Below are 23,705 nucleotides of genomic sequence, written 5' to 3' on the forward strand. Positions count from 1 at the left end.
ACAAACGTCCTATTATTTGGTTTGATAAATTTGGTTGGGTATGGCTGAGACATAAGTTGCGAATTGGTTGTGTTTGTTGGAACCGTGGACGGTGGAAATATCCAAATTTTAGGGGAGGTTCTGCCGAAATTTTTCTAAACATTTTGGATAAAACTTAGTGGAAAAATTATAATTAGTGTTATATCTTGTTTCTAACTTCTTTGTTTCGGTTTTTCTTATTTACAGGAGTGCTGAAATGGTGACCATATGCTACTTTGAGGGCTCAACAATGTTTTGATGCATAGAGACACTAATCTATGTTAGAACTTTTATGTTTTGGTTGAACTTGTATGTTAGAACTTTTATGTTTTGGTTGAACTAATCAATGTACTCAGTAGCTAATGTTATTTTGTTTCATGACAATTTTAGCTAAAAAGATCTTGTTTGACTTATGTATGTTTTTGCATATTATATACATGTAAACTTCCTTATTATCATTGTTAATATATTAGTTAATTTAAAAAATAATTTAGTAAATTATGCATGTAATTTGTAATAAAAAAAAGTAGTTACAAAATAATTAATTTGCTTTCGTAACTAAAGAAAAATATGTTACAAAATCATGTTACATTTTGTAACAAAATTTTTTGATAGGAAAAAAATTGGCTGTCGCGAAAAATACCTTCAAGATAAAAAATTGTTACCACTTTTGTAACAGCTTCTGGTTTTTTGCATCAAAAAAATTGTTACAAAATATGGTTTTGAATTGTAACAGTTCCATTTTTCGTTACAAAAACTTTTTGTAACGGGATTTACTGCAATGGACCCTTTTTTTGTTACAAAAAACTTTTATTTCAAAATTTTGACGTTTTGTAACAATATTTTTTGTTACAAATGCGCCTTTTTCTTGTAGTGTTCAGATATAATGACTAAGAGTTTACCTGCAATGAAGTTTAATTTCTGCAAAGAAAAGACGGACTTGGTGGAGCAGCATATTATCCCCACTTGAGCCGGTAAAGGAAAGATTTATTGGTGGGTTCCCAACTTAAGTGAGGCCTACAATTTAAAATAAAATAATAATAATAAAGAAGTGACTAGAAATAACATGAGAGAGTGTGTTTTCACTTTTGAAAAAGAAAGAAAATAAACACAAAAAATGAAAGAGACGATGGACATCAAGGAGGAGAAGAAAAAAGAAAAAAGGTAGTCTAATTTTGTACGTATTAAACTAGTAATTTTTTTATTTTTTTTTTATAAAATTTTAGTATGTTATTTATAGTATACAAATGAACATTAAGATATAACTTGTTAGTTGTATTATTTATTTATTTTTTGTCTAATTTAAAATACTCATCACTTTGTAAAGAATTTATGTTGATTCTTTGAGTTTTGATGATATATTATATTGTTGAGATACTTTAGTTCTAAAAGAAAGTCTAAAGGGTAGCAACTTTTTTAAAAGTTAGCCAGCATTTAATCTTTAAAAAAAATTAAATGATTCCATATTATTAAATTTAATCTCACACTATTAAAAATATTATAAATAACTGATTAATAATTACAAAATATAAGAATTGCTGGCGCTAATACTCGTGCCATTTTACTTGGTGGCGGCTATTTGATTTCACAATAAAAAATTATTTTTGATTCTTTTACTGTCCTGTTCTCTAACCCTCATATTTTTCCAACATATATAAATCCAAGGTTAGCACACGCACTCATCACTTCATCCTCCCAAAAATATATCGCTTCATTGAAATTCATCATCACTTCATTTACTAAACCCAAATCAAGAGTCATCGATCGAGTGAAATAGTATTTAATTAACAATGGAATTGAAATTCACTTCATTATCCTCAAAGGCAATCTCGCTAGCTCCACTGAAAGCACTATCATCAGAAGCTGAATCGCTTTCATTTCCATCATCGGAACCCACCAAGCAGCAGCAGCAGCAGCTTCCTCTTCGTATAATTCCCGGTGACTACGGCCTCCCATTCTTCGGAGCAATCAAGGACCGCCTTGAGTACTTCTACAGCGACGGCGGCCGCAACGAGTTCTTCAGGTCCCGCCAACAAAAGTACAACTCCACCATCTTCCGCGCCAACATGCCACCTGGCCCCTTCGTCGCCTCCGATCCAAAGGTCATCGTCCTCCTCGACGGAAAAAGCTTCCCTGTTCTCTTCGACCTTACCAAAGTAGAGAAGAAGGACCTCTTCACTGGAACCTACATGCCCTCCACCAATCTCACCGGAGGCTACCGCATCCTCTCCTACCTCGACCCTTCCGAACCAAAGCACGAGAAGCTCAAGAACCTCATCTTCTTCCTCCTCAAGTCCAGAAGCAACAACGTCATCCCTCAGTTCCATTCAAACTACACTGATCTCTTTGATTCCCTGGACATAGAACTTTCCAAGAACGGCAAAGCAAGTTTCTCCGGCAACGACCAAACGGCGTTTACGTTTCTTTGCCGCGCTTTTTACGGTACCGATCCCAAAGACACGAGCCTCGGAAGCGACGGTCCCAGCCTGGTGCAGAAATGGGTGCTGTTCAACCTCAGCCCAGAGCTTTCCCTTGGCCTCCCCAAGTTCATCGAAGATCCCATTCTTCACACGTTCCGTCTTCCCTCCATCTTCGTCAAGAGCGATTACAAGAGGCTCTATGATTTCTTCTACGGCAGCGCAGGCTTCGTCCTCGAAGAAGCCGAGCGCCAAGGCATCTCCAGGGATGAAGCGTGCCATAACATCTTATTCGCCACCTGCTTTAACACCTTCGGAGGTGTGAAGATCTTCTTCCCGGCGTTGATGAAATGGATCGGTGGCCCCGGGAACAAGGAGCTCCATTCCCGGCTGGCTCAGGAGATAAGATCAGCCGTGAAATCCAACGGCGGAGAGGTAACGATAGCGACAATGGAAGAAATGCCGTTGATGAAGTCAGTGGTGTACGAGACTTTCCGCATCGACCCTCCCGTGCCGCTTCAGTACGCGAAGGCAAAGCAAGACATGGTTATAGAGAACCATGAAAACTCTTTCCAAGTGAAGAAAGGGGAAATGCTGTTCGGGTTTCAACCGTTTGCCACGAAGGATCCAAAGATATTTGAGAGAGCAGAGGAGTTCGTTGGGGATAGGTTCTTGGGTGAAGAAGGTGAGAAGCTTCTGAAGTATGTTTTGTGGTCGAATGGGCCTGAGACGGAGTCTCCGAGTGTTAGGAACAAGCAGTGTCCCGGTAAAGACTTTGTGGTGTTGGTTTCCAGGCTTCTTGTGGTCGAGATGTTTCTCCGTTATGATTCTTTTGAGGTTGAAGCCACAAAGTCAGCACTCGGTTATGATCTTAACTTCATCTCTCTCGCCAAAGCTACCTCTTAGAACTAAATTTACTATGTTTATCTTCTTTATCTGCACTTGCATAAACTAAATTACTTTTTAGTTATTTTCCTTGTATGCATGACGGGTCTGTCTTTTAGTTATTGGTTAATTCATTAAATAAAAAGCGTTGTGCGTTATTTTTAGAAAATTAATATTAAGAATCAACTATAATATAAGTTGCTAACGAGTTATAGCTCAAGCGGTATAATTTCTCCTAACTCACTTAAAAGTTATGAGTTCGAGTCTTTTTATTTTTGCTAAAAAAAACTATAATATAAGTTAGTTTTTTTATTTTTGATTTTAAAATTAAAAAAATTAAAATGATAAAGAAATTTTTTTTAAAAAAAATCTATTTTTTAATTAGTTAATTAGAATTGATTTAATTATTAGTTGATTCCCTGACCAAATCGTATTTTTAATTGAAACAGAAGATATATTTGATAATGCAATAATGTTAAATAACCAATAAAAATTCAGCCAACATTACTTAATAATTTAAAAAAATTAATAAAAGATATTGTTCATTCAAAATTATTTATTATTATTATTTTTTCTCAGTACTACAGGATCATCACCATTAACCACCTTCAACAATCACTACCACCGGCTACTATATGCTATCTTTGGTGACCACCACCAACCACAAATTTTCTTAAATTTTTAATTCTAAATCCTAAATTTTAAACTGAATTTTAAATTCTAAATTCTAAATAAAAAACTCTAAACACTAAATTTTATACTCTAAATCTTAAATCCAAATCTTAAATTTTAAATTTTAAATACTAAATTTTAATTTTATTTAAATTTTAAATATTTTTATTATTTCCAATTTTAGACGTATCTTTTTATTGTGAATTATTAACTATTTTGTTAGCTAAATTATTGGCTCCAAATACCTTTTCATATCGTAGTAAACGAAGTTCTTCAAAACTTGCACATGTTTTTCAAGCTTTCTAAATCAAACCAATTTCTATGTTTATCCCATTCTAATGGTAGCATTTTGTGGTTCACAAAATTCATGCATGCTGGGAGTGAGATATATATTATTGTTGGGAAAGATAGAGACGCTGGGCAGAATGGAAAGCATCGGTACAAAAAGAGGGAGGACCATCATGGGGTCATGGGCTCATGGCATTATCTAGTATCACATCAAAATTTCTGTACTATTAGCAGGGGAGAAATGGTAGGGGCAGTAATTTTGGTTTTGTAACCATTAATTGGCTATCAATAGTATTTTTAATGGTATGAGATTACATCTAATCGTGGGAGATCAGTCACTTTTGTTTTAATGGTTAATTGTTTATGAGAAAACACAAAAATTACTGGCCCTATACTTTTTCTTAGCGGTGTATTTTTGGTTAAAATATTCCTGTACATGTAAAGTAAAACATTCCTCCATAGGATTATTTTTTCTTATATATATAAAAAAATATTAATTTAAATATATTGTTAATACTCCAATAACTATAACCATAATAACTCATGTTTAGTTGTTGTATATCATCCCACGATATACACTATTGAAGTCCAAAATAAATATAATAATATATACTCTGTATAAACAAATTAAATCCACATCAAAACAACAGTGAATATATACACATCTTTATTATTAGTTGTAGTTGTATATTGTCTCACTACTTACATGATTTTTCCAGGAGTGTTAATTTCTTATAATAATTTATAGAAAAATAATATTAGATGTTGAGTCAATATTTAATTTCGTATTTTGTAATAATAAATATAATTGATTATTTTTTAGTATAACTAATTTATTATGATAAATATTATAGGAATAAATTAAGAATGACCAATCAAGCAAGATAGAAGTATAAAAATCATCAATATTAATATGCATATCATATCATGTCAAATTTAAAAAGAAATTACACAATTAAAACAGCAAGAAACGCTTTAAGAATCAAACTCGTGAGCAATTGGATAGTTGTTGCATTTTTTATTTTTATCATGATAAAGAAAGAAAGTTTTCTATTTCTATGCCAACGGAAACATTCAAACATCTAATAATAATGGTGATGTAATATTAATAATTAGTTGATGAAAAAGAAAATCTTTCTAACATGAAAGAGAATATATCAATTTCTATAAAAAAAAAAAAAAAAGATTTGATCTAAGGAAGAAGGAGCAACTCAAAAATTCTTACCTGAAACACTTTGTCCGTATTCTTTAGTTTTATTGAATAATGTGTTCTTTCTCTTTTTTTTTTCTCTATAATTAAATAGCAAGTGTATTAGTTGTTTCAAGTAATACAAATGATAAGAAAAATATCATTTTCATGAAAAATTGTTAACTACTATTTGTTTTTTCAACTATTATTTGGATTGATAAATTTAATTGTATTACTGATTTGATTGTATGCCAGAAAATACAATAAAAATATAAATAGTAACAAGAACAATTAACAGAAAAACTTTTTAGTCTTTTAAAATATAATTTAAATTTTAATATTTTAACTCTATTAAAAAAAATAATCATAAAAAATAGGGTTAAGTACTGAAATCGTCCCTAAGGTCTGGGGTGAAAATCAAAATCGTCCCCGACCTTTTTTTGTTATTAAAATCATCCTCAACGTTACAAAACATTATAAAATCATTCTTTTCTACTTCAATTTTATTTTTTTTACCATATTACCCTTCATTATTAATAAAAATAATTAAAAATAATATTAAAAAAATTAAAATAAACTCCCCCACCCCTCTCAACCCTCACCCCTCCCCCTCCGGTAACTCCCTCACCCCCTCACCCACTCCCTCACCCCCTCACCCCACTCCCGGTCACCCCACTCCCGTAACCCCACTCCCCCTCACCCCACGTGTGCCCAACATCGAAGCCCGCAACACCGCCGCCCATGCTGCCTCCGTCCGCCACCACGCCCGGGAAAGCCCAACGGCCTCTCCCCATCCCCATCCCAAATCCAACATCTTCGAGACCAGGCCCAAGACCAAGCCCGAACCCACCCAGAGCCAGAAACCCACCAGGACCCTGCTGTGTGTTGCTCAGCAACGAAGTGAAGCTCCCACCGAACTGCACGGGTGCTCCGGGGTGGTTGTTCCCGGCCACGGGAACCATGGTGAGCGGGGTCACAGAAGAAACCGAGGTGACGGCCGCACCCGCGGAGGAGGAGGTTGTGGCGGTGGAGGCTGAAGGAACGGTGCGAGAGCACTTGGCGTTTTTACGGCTTCCACCGCCGACGGGGATGTCACGGAGAGTGCCGCCGTGGGTCCAGTAGCGGCGGCAGGACTTGCAGAAGTGGCGAGGCTGGGAGAACTTGTAGTTGTTGTAGTAGCAGAACTTGGTATTAGTAGAGTCGCAGGGAGGGCATGGCAGGTGCTCTTGCTCGGCCGGCGGTGGGGCTAGGGAAGTGTTGTGAGGCTTGGCTGATCGATGGCTTTCGCCGGAGTCGGAGGAGGGCATGGCGTTGTGAAATGGGGTGAAGGTAGAAATAGTATATAGTTGAAATTGTATGTGTGAGGGGGTGAGGGATGAGGGGTGGGGGGTGAGGGAGTTACAGGAGGGGGGAGGGGGGAGGGGGGAGTGGGGTGGGGGGAGGGGGAGGTTTATTTTAATTTTTTAATATTATTTTTAATTATTTTTATTAATAATGAAGGGTAATATGGTAAAAAAAATAAAATTGAAGTGGAAAAGAACGATTTTATAACGTTTTGTAACGTTGAGGATGATTTTAATAACAAAAAAAGGTCGGGGATGATTTTGATTTTCACCCCAGATCTTAGGGACGATTTCAGTACTTAACCCTAAAAAATACTTTGGTTTTTCAGAATTAATCCTAAGTAGACTATTTTAGTTTTTAAATTTAAAATTTAAATTTGTAATTTTTAATGTATTTAAATAACAATAATACCAAGAAATAAATTTTTATCTTTTTAATTAATTTTTAAAGGAATATTTAAAAATTTAAAATTAATCTTTAAATGGAGTAATTTTATCTTTTTAAATTTAAATATAAATTTTTAATCTTTAAATTATTTGATGTAATTTGGTATAAATAAGCATTAATTAGTTGATAGTTTTTAGCAAAGTAGTTAGAAAAGAATAAAAGTAAAATATCAAAATATTGTAAATACTGAAAGAAAATTAATTCAGCAAACATCTAACACAAATTCACAGGGGCCACCGCCCACCAGCATCCATACTCTACAGTTCTAATTTAATCATCATATCGTGGGAGAAGTGGTGATGGAGTCATCAATTGGCGAAGGTGTTTTTTTTTGGGTTGGTGGATTCGACAACTTCCAATTTTAGTACCTCAATAGATTGGATAAATTTTAATGAATTGGACAACCTTAATCTTAGGTACATAACACATCCACACACTTCTCACTTATTTTATCACATTTTTCCTCAATTGCATTCAAATTCTAGACCTTGAGGTGAGGAGGGGGGAGAAATGCCATTAGAGCCAAAGTTCATTGGCGCGAAGGTAGTTCAAATGGATAATTTTTTGATGTGGGTGAACATCCTAATCCTATGAAACCCATCTCTGGTCCCCATTTCCTATTCTTTTAACTAGTGTTGGATGAATTTTTTCAAAATTTTGGAGGATTTTTTTATTAATTTTGAATAATTTTTTTATTATATTTTAAATACATTTTTTTTTAAATTTTGAATATTTTTTATTAGTTTTAGATTTTTTTTGAAGTTTAGATGATTTTTTTGGAATTTAAATGATTTTTTTAATAATTTTAATATTTTTTAAATATTTTTTAAAATATTTTTTTAATGTCTCATTTTATTAAAATTTAAAATTTTTAAATTATTATATATCTCTTTTTTATTAAGTTTTGGATGTTTTGTCATTTTTAAAATGAATTTTTAAAATAATTTAAACATATTTTTTTTTTAAATGATGAGAGGTGGCATAGTAGAACAATGGATGCGACTGGAGGTAGGGCAGCAGGACATCGGCATTGAGGTTTGGTGTTGCGAGATGACGATAACGACGTGGAATATAAGTAATTACATTAGAATGTTTCTTATGTTTAATGGACCTTGAAATACAATCTAATACAATATTATTCGTTGTTAACTACATTCTTATTAGTTACTTAGCGGTTTCGATAACCATAATAACCCATGTTTAGTTGTTGTTGTATATTATCCCACGACATACATTATTAAAGTCTACTTGAGCTACACATTCATGTAATTTTCTATCCAAGTCAATCCAAGCTAGCCGAACAGTAAAAAAATCCAATCCCATTAAATAAGTGTGTATCACATGCGCTCAAACCCCCTAAAACGTTAGCATATTCATTCGCACATTAAATATGAAGCGTTCCTTCTTCAACTTTGAAACCGCTATTGGAGTTCAAATCTCTCTCAAAATCTCTCAAAACTCATTCGTGTTCTCTGCGAAAATTGCTTCTACTCCAGAATCACGTCAAGCTTTCGAAAGGAAGAAGAAAAAGCAAACAAAATCAAGAACAGAGACTGCGAAAGGTATGAGAAAAACTACTGTTCATTTAAAATCTCGCATTCTCGCATTTCTCCTAGTTAGATTTAAGGTTTAGTGGATTGATTTGCTTCATTTAGTAGATCGAGTTATTCTGATTCCATATTTTTTTTTGCGTAACTAGGGCATACGAATGAAAATGTGTTGTTATTTTCTGTGATATTTAGTACGGTTCATTGGAGTTGGTGATTTAGATTCACTTGATTGTTAGTGTGTTCAATTGATTTCTTTTGCATGCAGAAATATTTTCTTGCTGATTGAATGTTTATCACGTTTTATTCAAAACATGAATGGAGATCGGTTCATTAGAGTTGGTGATTTTGTTTCACTTGATTGTTAAGTATTCAGTTGATTTCTCTTGCATGCAGAAATATTTTTCTTGCTGATTGAATGTTTATCATGTTTTATTCAAAACATGAATGGAGATCGGTTCATTGGAGTTGCTGATTTTGATTCACCTGATTGTTATGTATTCAGTTGAGTTCTTTTGCATGCAGAAATATTTTCCTTGCTGATTGAATGGTTAACACGTTTTATTCAAACATGAATGGATCGGAGTTCAGTTCATTGGACTTGGTGATTTTCATTCACTTTATTATTATGTGTTCAGTTGAGTTCTTTTGCATACAGAAATATTTTTTCTTGCTGATTGAATGTTTAACACATTTTATTCAAACATGAATGGAGTTCGGTTCATTGGAGTTGGTGATTTTCATTCACTTAATTAAAATATGCATGCTTGTGCTTGTCGGTGTATTGAGTGAAGTATTGACTAAATTTTTTTGTCCTTATAGTAAAAATAAAAAAGATGATGGTGACCAAAAAGCAGAAGCCGTGCTATAACGTAAGCATATATACACATTTAAATATATTTATCGCCTTTCATTCAAATAAACTCTATTTTGTTTTAGAAATATATCATAACACATTGTTTCAAAACCTTGTAGAAAACTCACGATTTCAGATGCCAGACAAAAGCAATAGCGAGGGTGTTCAAGAATATGAGTCAACAAAAGAAAGATATTGTCGAAGAAATGGGATTCGGTGCGCTGGCACATATCCCGAAAATGAATGTCTCTCACAAGCTCTTGAGAGAATTGATTGCTTGCTATGATGACTATTATGGATACTTGGACACTCTGTATGACAGAATATACATAACACCTGCCAAGATAGTAGATGCGCTGGGAATAAACCACGGCGGTAATATCCCTTCAACTTGTGCTTATTTTGGTTCTTTGGTTCCTTTATTTTTGGTTTATTTGGGTACAGAAAATGAAACTGAGCCTTTTTGACTGATTTGTTGCTATTAAAATATTGTAAGGAATCATTTTTCTGAGAAAGTTTAGTACGACAAACTCAATGAGCAAAATAAGCAGATAATTGACAGCTTCAAAAGTGCTACATTAGCATCTTTGACAAAGTCTGTCCTTGATATGAGTGTTGAGGGGGAGGAGAACCGTAAGAAGTTCAAGAGAACTTTTGTCGTCTTTATCCAGAAGTGCTTCTTGCTGCCGATGACAGTGAGCACGGCCTCCCCAATCCATAAGCCCCATGCCCTTTGTGTAGACAATATCCGACAATGGGATTGGGCAACTCATGTGCTGAGCTTCTTGAGGAAGGGGATCGAAGCCCGGAAGCTGGGAAAAAAACAATCCATTGATGGCTGTGTGTTTGTTTTGATGATGATATATTTTCATGAATCTAAGTTCCCTTGACTAGATGCACCTAAGACTCTCGGGAGACCGTGGGTGGCCCACTAGACGCGAAGTCTTTTGCTCGAGTGGATAGCTAAGGAAGCAATTGATACGATGGTAAATTAAACAAAAACTTTCCTTGAAAATTCGGTTCAGATGCTTCTAAAATACTCTGCTAACTAAATAATTTTGTGCTTTAGGGACTTGTGTACAGATCACAATTACGGGAGAGAAAGACAAAAGAAAAGAAGGTGTCGAAGATAGTTTTTTTGAAGGAGAAAGAGAAGGGAAAGATGAAGAAAGAAAAAAAGAAAATTGTTGTTCTGGATTATTCTTCAGAAGAAGACAGTTTTTCCGAATCTGTTTCGAGGGTTACCTGAAACCTTGAGTTCAGACCAGACGTGAGGCCCGGGCTTCCTTTGAATGTGGATCTCCAATCTACCAGTGTTGAGGTGCCGCCTATCCGAGCTCCTCGTGGGGGGATTGAGGGGTGGTACCTGCAAGAGACTCCGATGCTTAAGTTAGCAAGGGTTTTAGGCGGATTTTTTGTAGAATTAGCGTATGAATTATACCTGGGGCCTCCAGTGTCTTTATAGTGGTGCTTGGTGATCTTCTCTGGAGGGAATATCCTTATCTTATCTTATATCTTGTTGATGAGATCATATCTGCCTTCTAGTGGGAGGTGGCCTTGCTGTATTGGGCCTCTTTGGGCCTTCTGATGGTCTTCCGATCTCTTAGAAAGAGGTCAGTGGGGGTGAGAGGGCCCTCCTTGAGGTCGGCCCCTTTACCTTTTGCCGACCCGATTCTAAAGCTCGGGTCAGGGTATGAACAGTATCCCTATTTGAGTTTCGACCTTTTTAATAGGTCGTGCTCAAACATCCTTTGGTCGAACACACTTGCCCCGAATAGGCCGGGCATTTTATTCTTCTCGGGTGGGCTTTGCGCCTTTTGATCTTCTTTTAAATGTGAAACGTTTGCTTTTAATGCTACACTAGTTCCGAGCATGACAGTTCTCTTGGGTGTCTGTGAACGCTTTTAAGGCTCATTGATTGGGCCTTTACTCCCATTTTTCCGTTTCGATTTTCCCTCTTTTTGTTTCATTTAAAATCCTAGGGATTCCTCCATTTTTCACTTTTTGCTTTCGTTTGTTTCATTTGCTCAGAGAAAGAGGCTTTCCTTCGTTCATCCTCTGGTTGTCCCTGCGCTCCAAGATTGTTTCTTTCTTGGATTTTCAGAGTTTCCATCACTCAGTGAGGATCGCTTGCAGCTCGCTGTTTGCTCGTCATCGTTCCGCTTTTCTTCTTTCCCTTCCAGGTTGGCACTTTTTTATTTTTCCCATTTCACGCTCTTTGTTGGTAATGATCTGGTTTTCTGTTGTGATGCGAGCTCCTTTTTTCGTTTTTGTGCTTGCCTCTGGTGATATTGCATGTTCGCTTCTGTTTCAAAGTTTTGATTTTTGCTATTAGTGCTGGGTGATTGGGTTTGTAGGTCTCTGTATTTTTGAATTGCGCTTTTCCTGTGTTTATATTGCCTCCAAAGGGTGTCTCTGTGTCGCGGTGTCAGCGTTTGCGAGACTGGGGTTCCCATTTACTGTCTTGGATATTGCTGTTGGATTTTCCGTTTGTTTCTTGTCTTTGGCCGAGCTGCTCGTAGTGACGTTCTTTGTTTTTTATTGCTGTAGGTGTAGTGTATATGTCTCATAAGAATCTTGTTGAAATGTCTACAAAGGTTCCTCCTAGTATGGCTGATTGGCTAAATTCTGTAGTGTTGTGTTGTGTGACGGTGGCGGATCGGGAATACCGTGAGAAGTTTAGGAGGTTCCATAGGGTTTGCGGGAATAGGAGGGATGAGAAAGATTATGAGCTTGTTACCCCCGATCCTGAGGAGAGGGTCAGTTTTCCCCCTTTAAGTCAGACAGAGCGTCCGTTTTTCTATTATGACTGTTGCTTTACCAAGTTAGGTATTACCCTTCCTTTTACCGACTTTGAGACTGAGATCCTTTGGACGTGCAACCTTGCCTCTACCCAACTTCATCCCAACTCTTGGCCTTTTATGAATATTTTTCAGCTTTTGTGTCAGGAGTTGGGTGTCCGACCTTTCCTCAGTCTGTTTTTGTATCTGTTTGTTTTAACCAAGCCTGGGTCGACCAAGGAGAAGGCTTCTTGGATCTCTTTTCGAGTTAATAAGGGTAGGAAGGTCTTTGCTATCTTTGACGACTCCTTCCACGATTTTAACAACTTTTACTTTAAAGTCCGAGCTATAGATAAGGTCCATCCTTTCTTTTTGGATGAGAATGATGAGCCTTCCTTTCCCCTTTGTTGGCAAGAGAACCATGTAGTGGCCAAGTATACACTAGAGAGTTTAGACGAGGTGGAGCGGGCTTTTGTAGGTGTGTTAGAGGAGCACTGGGGTCGAGCTCCTCACTAAGACACGAAGAAGTTTTTAGGGGATCCCAGCCTTCTCTGGTCCGAGTTAGGTAGTATCCGACCTCTTGTTCCTTTATTTTCTCTTAGTTGTATCTTTTGATGATGTTTTCGTGGTTCTTTTGCAGAGATGGCTTCAGGATCTGATTTTATGAAGTTTTTGCGCAAGACGAAGAAGACTGTGGCTGCTCAGAATATTCAAAGGAAAGCGGCTGGGGAGAGCTCCTCTTAGCTTCCTCCAAAGAAGCTGGACTCGGGTCCTCAGGGCCCGAGAAAGGTCATCCCGACTCCCAACATCCGCCTGGTTCCTATCGACCCGCCCGTGGTGAGCTCGGGCGCTACTTCCTCCCCTTCTTGCTCTGGGCCTGCTCCTAAGAAGCAGAAGACGTCTGGTGTGGTTGACATCAATGACAAGGAGTTTGATGGTCTGGCCTAGGCTGAGGAGCATATCGTACCTCATGGTTTTATTTCTACTGACGACGTATCCATCCTCAACCACTTTTAGTATATGGCTCGTAACTGTGTCTGGATGTTTAACCTGAATGCCATCTTGGCAAGAGATTTTAAGAAGTCTCTGATTAATGCCACCAGTGCCTTCTTGGGGAGTGCGAAGGCCGAATTTGAGAGGGTTGATGGTTTAAGAGCCGAGATGGAAGCGAAGAATGTTGGACTGGAGCTTGCACTAGAGAAGGAGAAGTCCCGAGCTACTAAAGCTGAGGCTGCTTCTAATTTGTTGGAGGACATGGTGAAGAAGGCCAAGGAAAGCCATACCCGGACATATGCCGAGCTCCTTGAAGTGAAGGAGAAGCTTCAGTCGGCTTATGGTGATTATGCTGAGTTGCAGGGGAACGTGGTAAACGGTATGACTGCTATGTATGAGAATCTGAAGGATCAGGTCCGGGTTTTGGCTCCCGATCTCGACCTCTCCTTATTTAGTATGGACAATGTGGTGGTTGATGGTAAGATCATTCCTGCTCTGGACGAGGATAAGATCTCGGTGCCCAACCCCCAGGCTAAGGCTTTCCCAACCCCTTCTGCTGAGGCTGCCCAGTCTGAGGCCGACCCTGATGTGGAGATCTTAAATGGGCCAGATGGCGTTGTCACGGCAGTTCCGATCTCGATTATCCCTCCTCCTCCTCCTCCTCCTCAATATGCAATGACAAGCGAGAAGTTGGACCCTTTGTGACCTTGCTTATGAACACTTTTACTTTGTTTGTGTTATGTTTTGGTATGGCCCGATTTGTGGGTCTTTGATGGATATTTTGGTTTTGTACTAGCCCATAGTTAAAACACTTTTACCTCTTAGTTGCTCCTAGCAACTTTTAAGTTTAATGTTTAACTTTTTGAACTTTTTGGTTGTTTTTGATAGTTCAGCAAATCTCTCTTAAGTAATGTTCATAACAAACCTTTACCTTTTATTGCTTGGCTGAGCTTTTCCGGACATTTGCGTTTTGCCTTTTGGCTGCTTTTGATAACCTTTATTTGGTAAAGTCCGAGTTGGCTTGGCTGTGAGTTTGTTGGTTGGTCCACTTTGACTTTTTAGTCGTTCCTTGACGACTTTTTAGTTAGCGTTTGTGCTTCGGGCCCCTAGTCGTGTTCTGTCAGCTTTTTAAGTAGCGTTCTTCTCCGAACTACTACCTTTCAACTGTTACTTTAGTGACTTTCAGGGGTAGTGTTTCTACCTTTTTTTGGGGGGCCCTTTGAGTGTTTTTGACTTTGGGTTTTTTCCCGACCTTTGCATGGTTGAAGTGTTTTCTATTCCTTTTAGCTGTCCTTTTGGTGGTCCGACTTCATTCTGTCGGGCCTTTTTAAGTTATTTTTGTAACTCTTTTTTTTTCTCCGACCTTGATAGGCCGCTTTGTACGAGTTGTTTTTATAACTTCTCACATTAATTTGAACCTCGTCGCTTTATCTTGCCGACCACATTGGGTTGGGCAATGATTTTCGCATTTTTTCGAGCATAAATTAATGCGCCTGGGTAGGAAACTTTTGAAGAATGATTGCTTTTATTAGAATAAATTTCCAAGAGATGAAAATTTCTATACATGCCTGGTTACCCTGTAGCTCAGGCGTCCCTTAGCTCTTGTCTTGGTGCCTCATTAAAAAACCCTTTGTTGGAAAAAAAGAGTGCATCTTGGTTCAAGGCTTTCTATCTATAGTACCTCCTTAGGTTACAGGCGTGCCAGGTTCTTGGGAGCTCCCGCCTTTCGAGGTTGGACACCTTATAGTAACCTTTCCCTAGTACTTCCACTACCCGGCATGGTCCTTTCCAGTTTGCAGCTAGCTTTCCTTCTTTCGACTTGCCTGCTCCTATGTCGTTTCGGATCAGGATAAGGTCGTTGGTTGCGAAGCTTCGTTGGATTACCTTCCAGTTGTATCTTAGTGCCATTCGACGCTTCAGGGCTTCCTCCCTAATCCGAGCTCTTTCTCAGACTTCTGGAAGAAGGTCGAGCTCTTCTCTCTTTGTTTGGGAGTTGATTTCCTCATTTTAGAAGATCACATTGGGGGATCCTTCGTCTACTTCAACGGAAATCATTGCCTCCATTCCGTAAGCTAGTCGGAAAGGTGATTCGCCTATGGTGGAATGTGGTGTTGTTCGATACGCCCATAGGACTTGGGGGAGCTTCTTCGGCCCAAGCTCCCTTTGCGTTCTGTAGTCAGTGTTTCAGCCTGGCCAGTATGACCTTATTTGCTGCCTCAGCCTGTCCGTTGGCCTATTGTGTTCCACTGAGGTGAACTGGTGTCTGATTTTTAAGTCGGCTACTAGGTTTCTGAAACCCGTATCAGTGAATTGAGTTCCATTGTCTGTGGGGATGGAGTAAGGGACCCCAAACCTTGTGACAATGTTTCTGTATAAGAATCTTCGACTTTGCTGGACAGTGGCAGTGGCTAGGGGCTCTGCCTCAATCCACTTTGTGAAGTAGTCTACTCCTAATATGAGGAATTTGACTTGTCCTGATCCTTAGGGGAAAGGTCTGAGGAGGTCGAGTCCCCATTTCACGAACGGCCAGCGTGAGGTGACGCTGATGAGATCTTCAGGTGCAGCTACATAGAAATTCGCGTGCTTCTGGCATGGTGGGCATGTTTTTATGAACTCAACTGCTTCCTTTTACAGGATCGGCCAGAAGAAGCCGGTTCGGATCACCTTTTTGGACAGTACCCGAGCTCCCATATGATTACCACACATACCACTATGAACATCCTCCAGGACTTCCTTTGTGTCAGAGGTTAGGACGCATTTGAGGAGGGGTGTTAATATCCCTCTTCTGTATAGGACGTCGTGTACTAGAGTATAGTGTTGTGCCTCCCTTATGAGCCTTGATGAGAGGAACTTTTGCGTGGTCTAGAAATTTGCGGATAATCCTCGTTGCAAGTATAGTTTCTAAACCTTCAAAAGTCCTTTCATACAAACATTTTGGTTGTCACAAGTAACAAACCCCTTAAAAATTGATAACCGAAGTATTCAAACCTCGGGTCGTCTTCTCAAGGAACTGCAGGGAAGTATGTTCTTATTATTGGTTATGGAGATTGTAGAATTGGGGGTTTTAAGAATGAGGGACAAATATGACAATTGATTTAAATAGCAATTAAAATAAATAAACAAATACTGTAAAGCAAACTTTTGGCAAGGTATGAGAAATTGGAAGTCCAGGCTTAGTTATTCTTATCAACAACAATGAAAGTCGAATCTTAATTCCACTTAGTCAACCTTTACTAAAGCAAAGGAAAGTCAAGGGACTAATTAGCTTGATCTTCGAATCCTATTTATTTCCTAAGAAAAGGTTGGGATTATTGAAGTTCAATTCAATTAGCAAAGATAACAGTTATCAATTATGTTGAGATAAGATAACTCCTGAGTTACTGCTTTCTTAACCAAAACCAAAAGAGGAAAAAGTAAATTTGCTGGAATAAAAAATGCCTTCAGATGTAAAGCAACAATAACATAAATTAAAGAAACCAATCATGAATTGAAATACCTCAAATAACATTAATAAGTGAAATTGTAATCTAACATGAAGAGTTCATAAACTAAATTGGAAGAATAAATAAAAATAAAGAACCTGGGATTGAGAGTTACTCCTAAAACTAAGAGAAGTCCTAAATCCTAATCCTAAGAGAGAGAGAGGAGAGAACCTCTCTCAAAACTAGATCTAAAACATGAGAAGTGGAAATTGGCGAGCTCTCCTTTGAATGGATGCATTCCTTCACTTCATAACCTCTGGTCTATGCCTTCTAGACTTGGATTTGGGCCAAAAAGGGCTTCAGAATTCGCTGTGAGCGTTTTCTGCAATTTCTGGTACGTAGCCTCTGTCACGCGTCCGCGTGGGTCACGCGGTCGCGTCATTCGGAGCTTTTCCTTGCCACGTGGTCGCGTCAGTCATGCGGCCACGTCATTCATGCGGCCGCGTCGTTGCTGATTCGCGCTTGGCACGCGATCGCGTCGTCCATGCAATCGCGTGGATGCCAGTTTCTTCAAGGACTCCGTTTTGTGCTTTCCTTCCATTTTTGTATGTTTCCTTTCCATCCTTTGAGTCATTCCTGCCTTAGAAGATCTGAAACTACTCAACACACTAATCACGGCATCGAATGGAAATAAAGGTAATTAAAATAATTAATTTAAAAGCATAGGAAACATGTTTTTCACATACATCACATAATAGGGAAGGGAAAGTAAAACCATGCAATTAACATGAATAAGTGGGTGAAGGATTGAATAAATCACTCAAACTAAGCACAAAATACATCATAAAATATGGGTTTATCAACCTCCCCACACTTAAACAATAGCATGTCCTCATGCTAATTCCAAGGTAATAAGTAAGGTTAAAGTGATGGAATGTCATGCAATGCAATCTAATCTAAATGCAACTACCTAAATGAATGATGCATCATGCAATTCTACTTTATTCACTCATATATAAAGCTTACAGGTAGTTGAATTAATTCACATCCTCCAGGAGTCATATATATATATAGCCAAGCCTTAGATAATTAATAAGCACTTTTACAGTTGAGATGGGAGAAAAAGCATTTTATGAACTTGCAAGACAATTAGATAATTCAAACAGAGATAAATGTTAATGAGCTATTGAACCCTCACTGGATTTGTGTTTACTCTCTAGTCACTCAGTGTTTATTGGGTTAATCACTCTATTCCTCTTTTTATTCTTCCTTTCTATAACTTTGTTCTTCATCTAACCAATCAACAATTATAGAATACAGTCATACCAAAAGTCATGAGGTCTTTAATTAAGGTTGTAATGGGGTCAAGGTAAAGGTAAGGATATATGTATAAGGCTAAGTGAGCTAATAAGTGAATCCTTAATTAGACTAAGATCTCACCTAACATACATACTTAGTAAAACAAAACTTCTTTACCTATTTTCCCATATTTTCCCACTTGATGTTACATGCTCATGTTTCAATTTTTATATTTTTTTTTATCCCATGTGCATTGCTTCTATTTTGCATTTGGGGAATTCTTTTTGTATCCCCTTTATTAAATACTGAAAAATAACTTTATTTTTAAAAGCACATGGTAATTTAATCACTTTGATTTCTCATGAGCATGCTTCCCAAAATTTCTTATTTTGAGTTATTTTTATCCTTTTCAATTTTTCTACCTCTTGTTTTTATCATCCATGTTCCCAATAGGTTTCCCGTAATTAAACTATTCATATTTTTCTATCTTAAGCTAACCAAGGATTCGACTTGGGATTTTATTTTATTTTCCTGCTTAAGGCTAGTAGTGTGGCTAATAGAATAAAAAAGGGATTTAAAGGCTCAAGGGGGCTAACAAGGGTGATGTGAAAAGGTAGGTTATTTTGGGATAAGTGAGCTAAAATCAAATGATGGCCTCAATCATTCTTTTGGTATGTATCTATATTCTATATTCTATATTCTATAATTGGACATATAGATTAAAACAAAGTAAAGAATACCAGAATATAAAAGAAGGGCGGAACACACAGGAATAAAAATTATGGTTTGAATGTAACCATACAATTAAGCTCAAAACTCACAGGCTATGTGTTCTCTAGCTCAAAAATCATTTATCACTTATGTATGTCATGCAGGTTTAGTTAAAAATTCTCATTATTCTCAATGTAAAAATTATATTGAATGGCTTTAAAGTTCTAGTGTTTCTCCTTGATGAAGTGTTGTTAACTTAACTACATGATGTAATGGTATATATACAAGGCTTATGGATTTAAATCTGTTATGTTCAAGTTCCTAGCTTACTTCCTTTTTATATTTTCAATTTAAACTAAGCTATCTTATGATAAAAAGGGTAAACTATACTAATTAATCCACTAATAAGTTAGAATTGCAAACTAACTTAGTGGCTAAAATATGAACTAAAAATGCAAAATGCAGAAATAGAGTAAAAATACATGAAAGAAGCAATGTATAAGTACTCAGAAAATAAAAATAAAAATAAAGAGAAAAATACAGAAAAATATCCAAAATAAAAGAACAAGAGTCTGTAGTGGTTCACCAAGATAATACGCCAGAGATGGTGACCTCCCCACACTTAAAATGAAGCATCGTCCCTGATGCTCACTCACACAGGGTGTGAAGGGGTGTCATCACTGGAAGAAATGGTAGATGGTGTCTCTGTGGTGGCTAGCTGAATGTCTGGCTGCTGGAGAGGAGGGACTGTCTGAATGGGGATCTCAGGATCTACTGCCTGGATCTGCTGGGGTGCTGCCTGTTGGGTGTCTGCCTGCTCTGCCTCTCCCTGGGGATGGGTCTCTACCTCGGGCGCGTCCGTCTCTTCCTCAGATGCCTCAGAAGGTGTGTCAGGCTCGGAGGGGATATCGCCAGATCGTATCATCAGCTTCAGGTGCTCATAGCGTCACTTGTTGCGACGCTTCATCTGGTCAAGTCGTCAAAACAAGCGGTGCACCAGATGATAGACAGGCTCTGTGGCAGGTGGAGGTGCAGTGGTGGTGGCAGGGGTGGATGGTGCAGCAGTGGAGGAAGAGGGACCGGCAGATGGTGTAGCTGTATCATCAGCAGTGGCAGTCAGGAATGGAGGTCTGTAGCCCAAGGCCAGGAAGTTCCTGCTGTGCGGGATAAGCTTCTTGCACTCTGCAGCAGGTGGCTTCTCATCAGCATCCTCCCATGGCATGTCAGCCCGACGGCCCAACTGTGTAACCAGATAGGGAAAGGGGAGAGTGCCGCGGATGTGGACCCTGACCATGTAGTACCGGATAAAGCGTGGCAGGTACAGGTCCTTGCCCTCCATCACACACCATAGGAGGGTGATCATAGCGGCTGGTATCTTAGTCTCGTGAGTACTCGACATAATGTAGTTGCTGAAGATCTGATGCCATAGCCGAGCCTCATCGTTCAGGTAAATCCGCTTGATCCCTTTGGGCATGGTGGTGTTCTGACCCATGATCCAAGGAACGGACGGGTCAAGGGCAATCCGAGCCTTGACTGCATCCCAGTCAAACTTCATGAAGCGCATATCCTCCTCAGCTTTTTGATAGCCATCTGTCTGATCAGTCTTAAGCAGAAGTTTCAGAACCTCTTCTATTGCCTCCTCAGTAACCAATATCTGCTTCCCTCTAAGGTTTACTGCATCTAGGAAAGTTTTGAAGTAGTTGCAGTAGAATTCTCTAACCTAAGATGCATTAACATCATTCAGAGGTCTCTCCAAAAAGAACCAGCCTCGTTGTTTGATCTGATCAGAGGTGTATTGCTGGAGTTCTTCTGGGATCTTCAAAGTCCGCTCCAAATATAGGTTCCTGGAGTTTGCAAACACCGGATACTTCAGCTCACAGTATCGGTTTGCAAACTTTACTGGGTCAGTGGCGGGAAGTAGCCGGTCGGCCTTTTCCTGCGGGGTAAAGGCTTTCTCCCGCAAGGAGGCGTCATGCATGAAGTCGATGATAGACACGGAGGCTTCACCTCGTTTCCTTTTGCCAGTAGTGGCCTTGCCTTTGCCCTGTCTCTGGGAATCTGACATCCTGAAAAACAGAAACCAGGATATAATAAAAATAGGAAAGCAAATAGGCAAATAGTCAAAGAAAACACAAAGTGGCAAAGGAGCAATAGGATAATGAATATCTAACCACATCCTAGGCTACCTAACAACCTAAAATCCACTACAACATGCATATCTAACTATCCTAACATGAAAAAAAACGGAAAAATAAGAATAAACTACGAACGGATAAAAGGAATTGCGTGTTGCGGAACCTGGAAGGCGAAAGAGGGAGGTTGGGGTACAGAGGTGGCTGGGGTGGTGGCGGTGACGTCCGGCGTGGCGGTTGGCGGTGGTGGGCACGGCGGTTGCTGCTGTTAGGAGGGTAGGGGCTTTGGGAAGGGTAATGGGGGAAGTAGGGGAGAGAGTTGGGGGTTGCGGGTAGTGGTGGGAGGCTGCGTGGTTGGGACAGTTGGCGGCGGTGGGTGGTGGCGCGGAGGGGAGCAGTGGCGAAGGAGGAGGGAGAAAGAAGAAAGAGGAAGAAAGAAGGGGGAAGGAGGGAGGGGGTAGGTGGCGGCGGTGTCTTGGTGGCGGCGGCGTCTGGGTTGTGGTGTGGTGGTGGCTGTTGAGGGTTGGAGAAGAAGAGAGGGAGAAGAGGAAGTGGGGGGGGGGGGGCTGCGCGAATGTAGGGTTTCGCGTGACTGGGGGGTTATATTTTTGAATCCACGCAGCCGCGTGGGGCACGCGGTCGCGTGGTTGGGGTGAAAATGGGGTTGACGCGATCGCGTGGGGCGCGCGATCGCATGGAGGGGGTAAAAGAAGGGATGACGCGATCGCATGGGGCATGCGATCACGTCGCTGGAAATTGTGCTAAACGCACGAATCCAGCGTCGTTCCAGCGCAACTCTCTGTCTCCTATTGGGAATTGTGCAATCCATGCGATTCGATTGCGTCGCTCACGCGGTCGCGTGGGATTGGTTGTGTGCATGTGACGCGATCGCATGGGGCATGCGATCGCGTGGGCCATTTTGTGCTAGACGCACAACGGCCGCACGATTCCAGCCTAACTTTTCGGACGTTGGATGTTGACGCCGATCTCTAGTTCACGCGGCCGCGTGGATGACGCGGTCGCGTGGGAAGTGTAGTTCGCCATTTGATGCAATCGCATGAGGTATGCGGTCGCGTCGTGCACCCTCTTTTTTTTTGTTTTTGTTTTATATGCAGAATGCGGAATGCAATATGCAGAATGCAATGCTTGATGTGAATGCTGTGCATGATTCCAGGTTCAATAACATGAAATAAAATTCAAGAACAAACAAAACTAAATAAAATTAAAATTGCAAAAGGAACGATCATACCACGGTGGGTTGTCTCCCACCTAGCACTTTTAGTTAAAGTCCTTAAGTTGGACATTTGAAGAGCTTCCTGTTATGGTGGCTTGTGTTTAAATTCATCCAGAAATCTCCACCAGTGCTTGGAATGCCAATAGCCTCCGGGGTCCCAAACTAGGCATGTAAAGCTTCTGAGCAGCTTCAAACAGATTTTCAGGCTTCCGGAGTGACGAATGTCAGAATAGATTCCAGGATCCCAAGCCTTGGATCTAAATTCGCCTCCGTCTTGATCTATATTTTTCCATTCGGGCGATTTAGAAAGTAGATTCTCACCATAGTGACCAAACGTTTTCCGAGATCCATTCAATTGAGCTTGATACCAATCCGTGCACTTCAAGTTGAAGCGTGGAACCTTATTGAACCTTGTACACCAGCTCTGAGCACGAGCCATTTCCCTCTTACTCTTAAAGCCGCATAGAGCTCTAAGTTGGCCATCTGTTTCAAGTAAACCATATTCAAGTGAATAAGTAAAGTTAAAGGTTAAGGATTATACCCACTTGAAGCTTGTATTAGGCGGTAATGGCCTTGGGGTAGGTGACTCCAATGGTTCTGTGAGTTCTACTCCCTTGTATTCTTCTGTGAATTCCTCCACTTCCTTGTAAGGTTCTTCAAATGCATCTGAGTCCTGGTCAAAGTCTTCTATGTCTTCCTCATCACTTGAGTCATAGATGGGAGGTTGAGAGAAATCTACCTCTGCATCATCTTCGTATTCATTTGGGGAAGATTCTTCGATCTCAGAGAATTCACTTGCGGATGCAAGTTCATTACTAAGAGAGCTTGACTTGCGACTATCATTATCAAGGGAATTTGTGTCTTGGGTTATTCCGTCTAGTTCTTCATAAACGACTTACCTTGGGGATTGTGCAATATCCTCCTTAGCATTAACTGTAAAGTCCTTGACGGAGTTCACCTCAGCTCTAGATTCCCATGGAGGTTCAGCGTCTCCTAGATCTTCAACCAACTCTTCTTCTTGTACAATGACAACTTCTTCTACTTATTCGAGTACGAATTCCTGCTCTGTCTTGTCCACTAGAGTTTCTAATATCTTCTTCATGCTACGCTCTTCATTAGATTGTCCACATGGGGCTGTGGTTGGCCCTTGAATGTTCGCGCGTCTAGAAACTAATTGAATTACTGCTTGCTCCAGTTGTCGAATAGTTTCTTGAAGTTTATTTACTGTTTCCTTGAGGTGAACCTCTAATTCTCGGGGTGATGGATTTGGACATGAGACATAAGGAAGTGGTGGTGCTTGGGAGTGATTGGATTGGAACTGGGGTGGAAAAGGATCATACGGTGGCGAATGGTGAAGAGAAGCTTGTGAGTGTGGTGGTTCGAGGTTATGTTGAGAGGATGGTCTATAGGCACGGGGTGGGGCTTGTTGGTAGTTACAAGATTGTCCACCATATCTATCAGCTGTGTATGC

At 39.5% G+C, this 23,705-nt stretch overlaps 2 protein-coding genes across 2 annotated transcripts; one reads left to right on the plus strand and one right to left on the minus strand.

The window, feature by feature from the left end:
- The first annotated feature begins 1,457 nt into the window (after positions 1-1,457).
- LOC112765314 (allene oxide synthase) lies at positions 1,458-3,489 on the plus strand. Its single transcript, XM_025811222.3, has one exon. The coding sequence runs from the start codon at positions 1,809-1,811 to the stop codon at positions 3,339-3,341; it is 1,533 nt and encodes a 510-aa protein (XP_025667007.1). The 5' UTR covers positions 1,458-1,808; the 3' UTR covers positions 3,342-3,489.
- Positions 3,490-6,113: 2,624 nt separating this feature from the next.
- LOC112763712 (dof zinc finger protein DOF3.4-like) lies at positions 6,114-6,818 on the minus strand. The gene has a single exon (XM_025809312.3). It carries the CDS (start codon positions 6,774-6,776, stop codon positions 6,114-6,116), a length of 663 nt encoding a protein of 220 aa, XP_025665097.1. The 5' UTR covers positions 6,777-6,818.
- Positions 6,819-23,705: the final 16,887 nt, after the last annotated feature.

The sequence above is a fragment of the Arachis hypogaea genome, chromosome 17 (assembly GCF_003086295.3).
Source record: "Arachis hypogaea cultivar Tifrunner chromosome 17, arahy.Tifrunner.gnm2.J5K5, whole genome shotgun sequence".
In the NCBI taxonomy this organism is placed as follows: domain Eukaryota; kingdom Viridiplantae; phylum Streptophyta; class Magnoliopsida; order Fabales; family Fabaceae; genus Arachis; species Arachis hypogaea.

Bases quoted from the DNA above. Each gene is read 5' to 3' on its own strand.
- LOC112765314 (XM_025811222.3), top strand. From the start codon at position 1,809: ATGGAATTGAAATTCACTTCATTATCCTCAAAGGCAATCTCGCTAGCT.
- LOC112763712 (XM_025809312.3), bottom strand. From the start codon at position 6,776: ATGCCCTCCTCCGACTCCGGCGAAAGCCATCGATCAGCCAAGCCTCAC.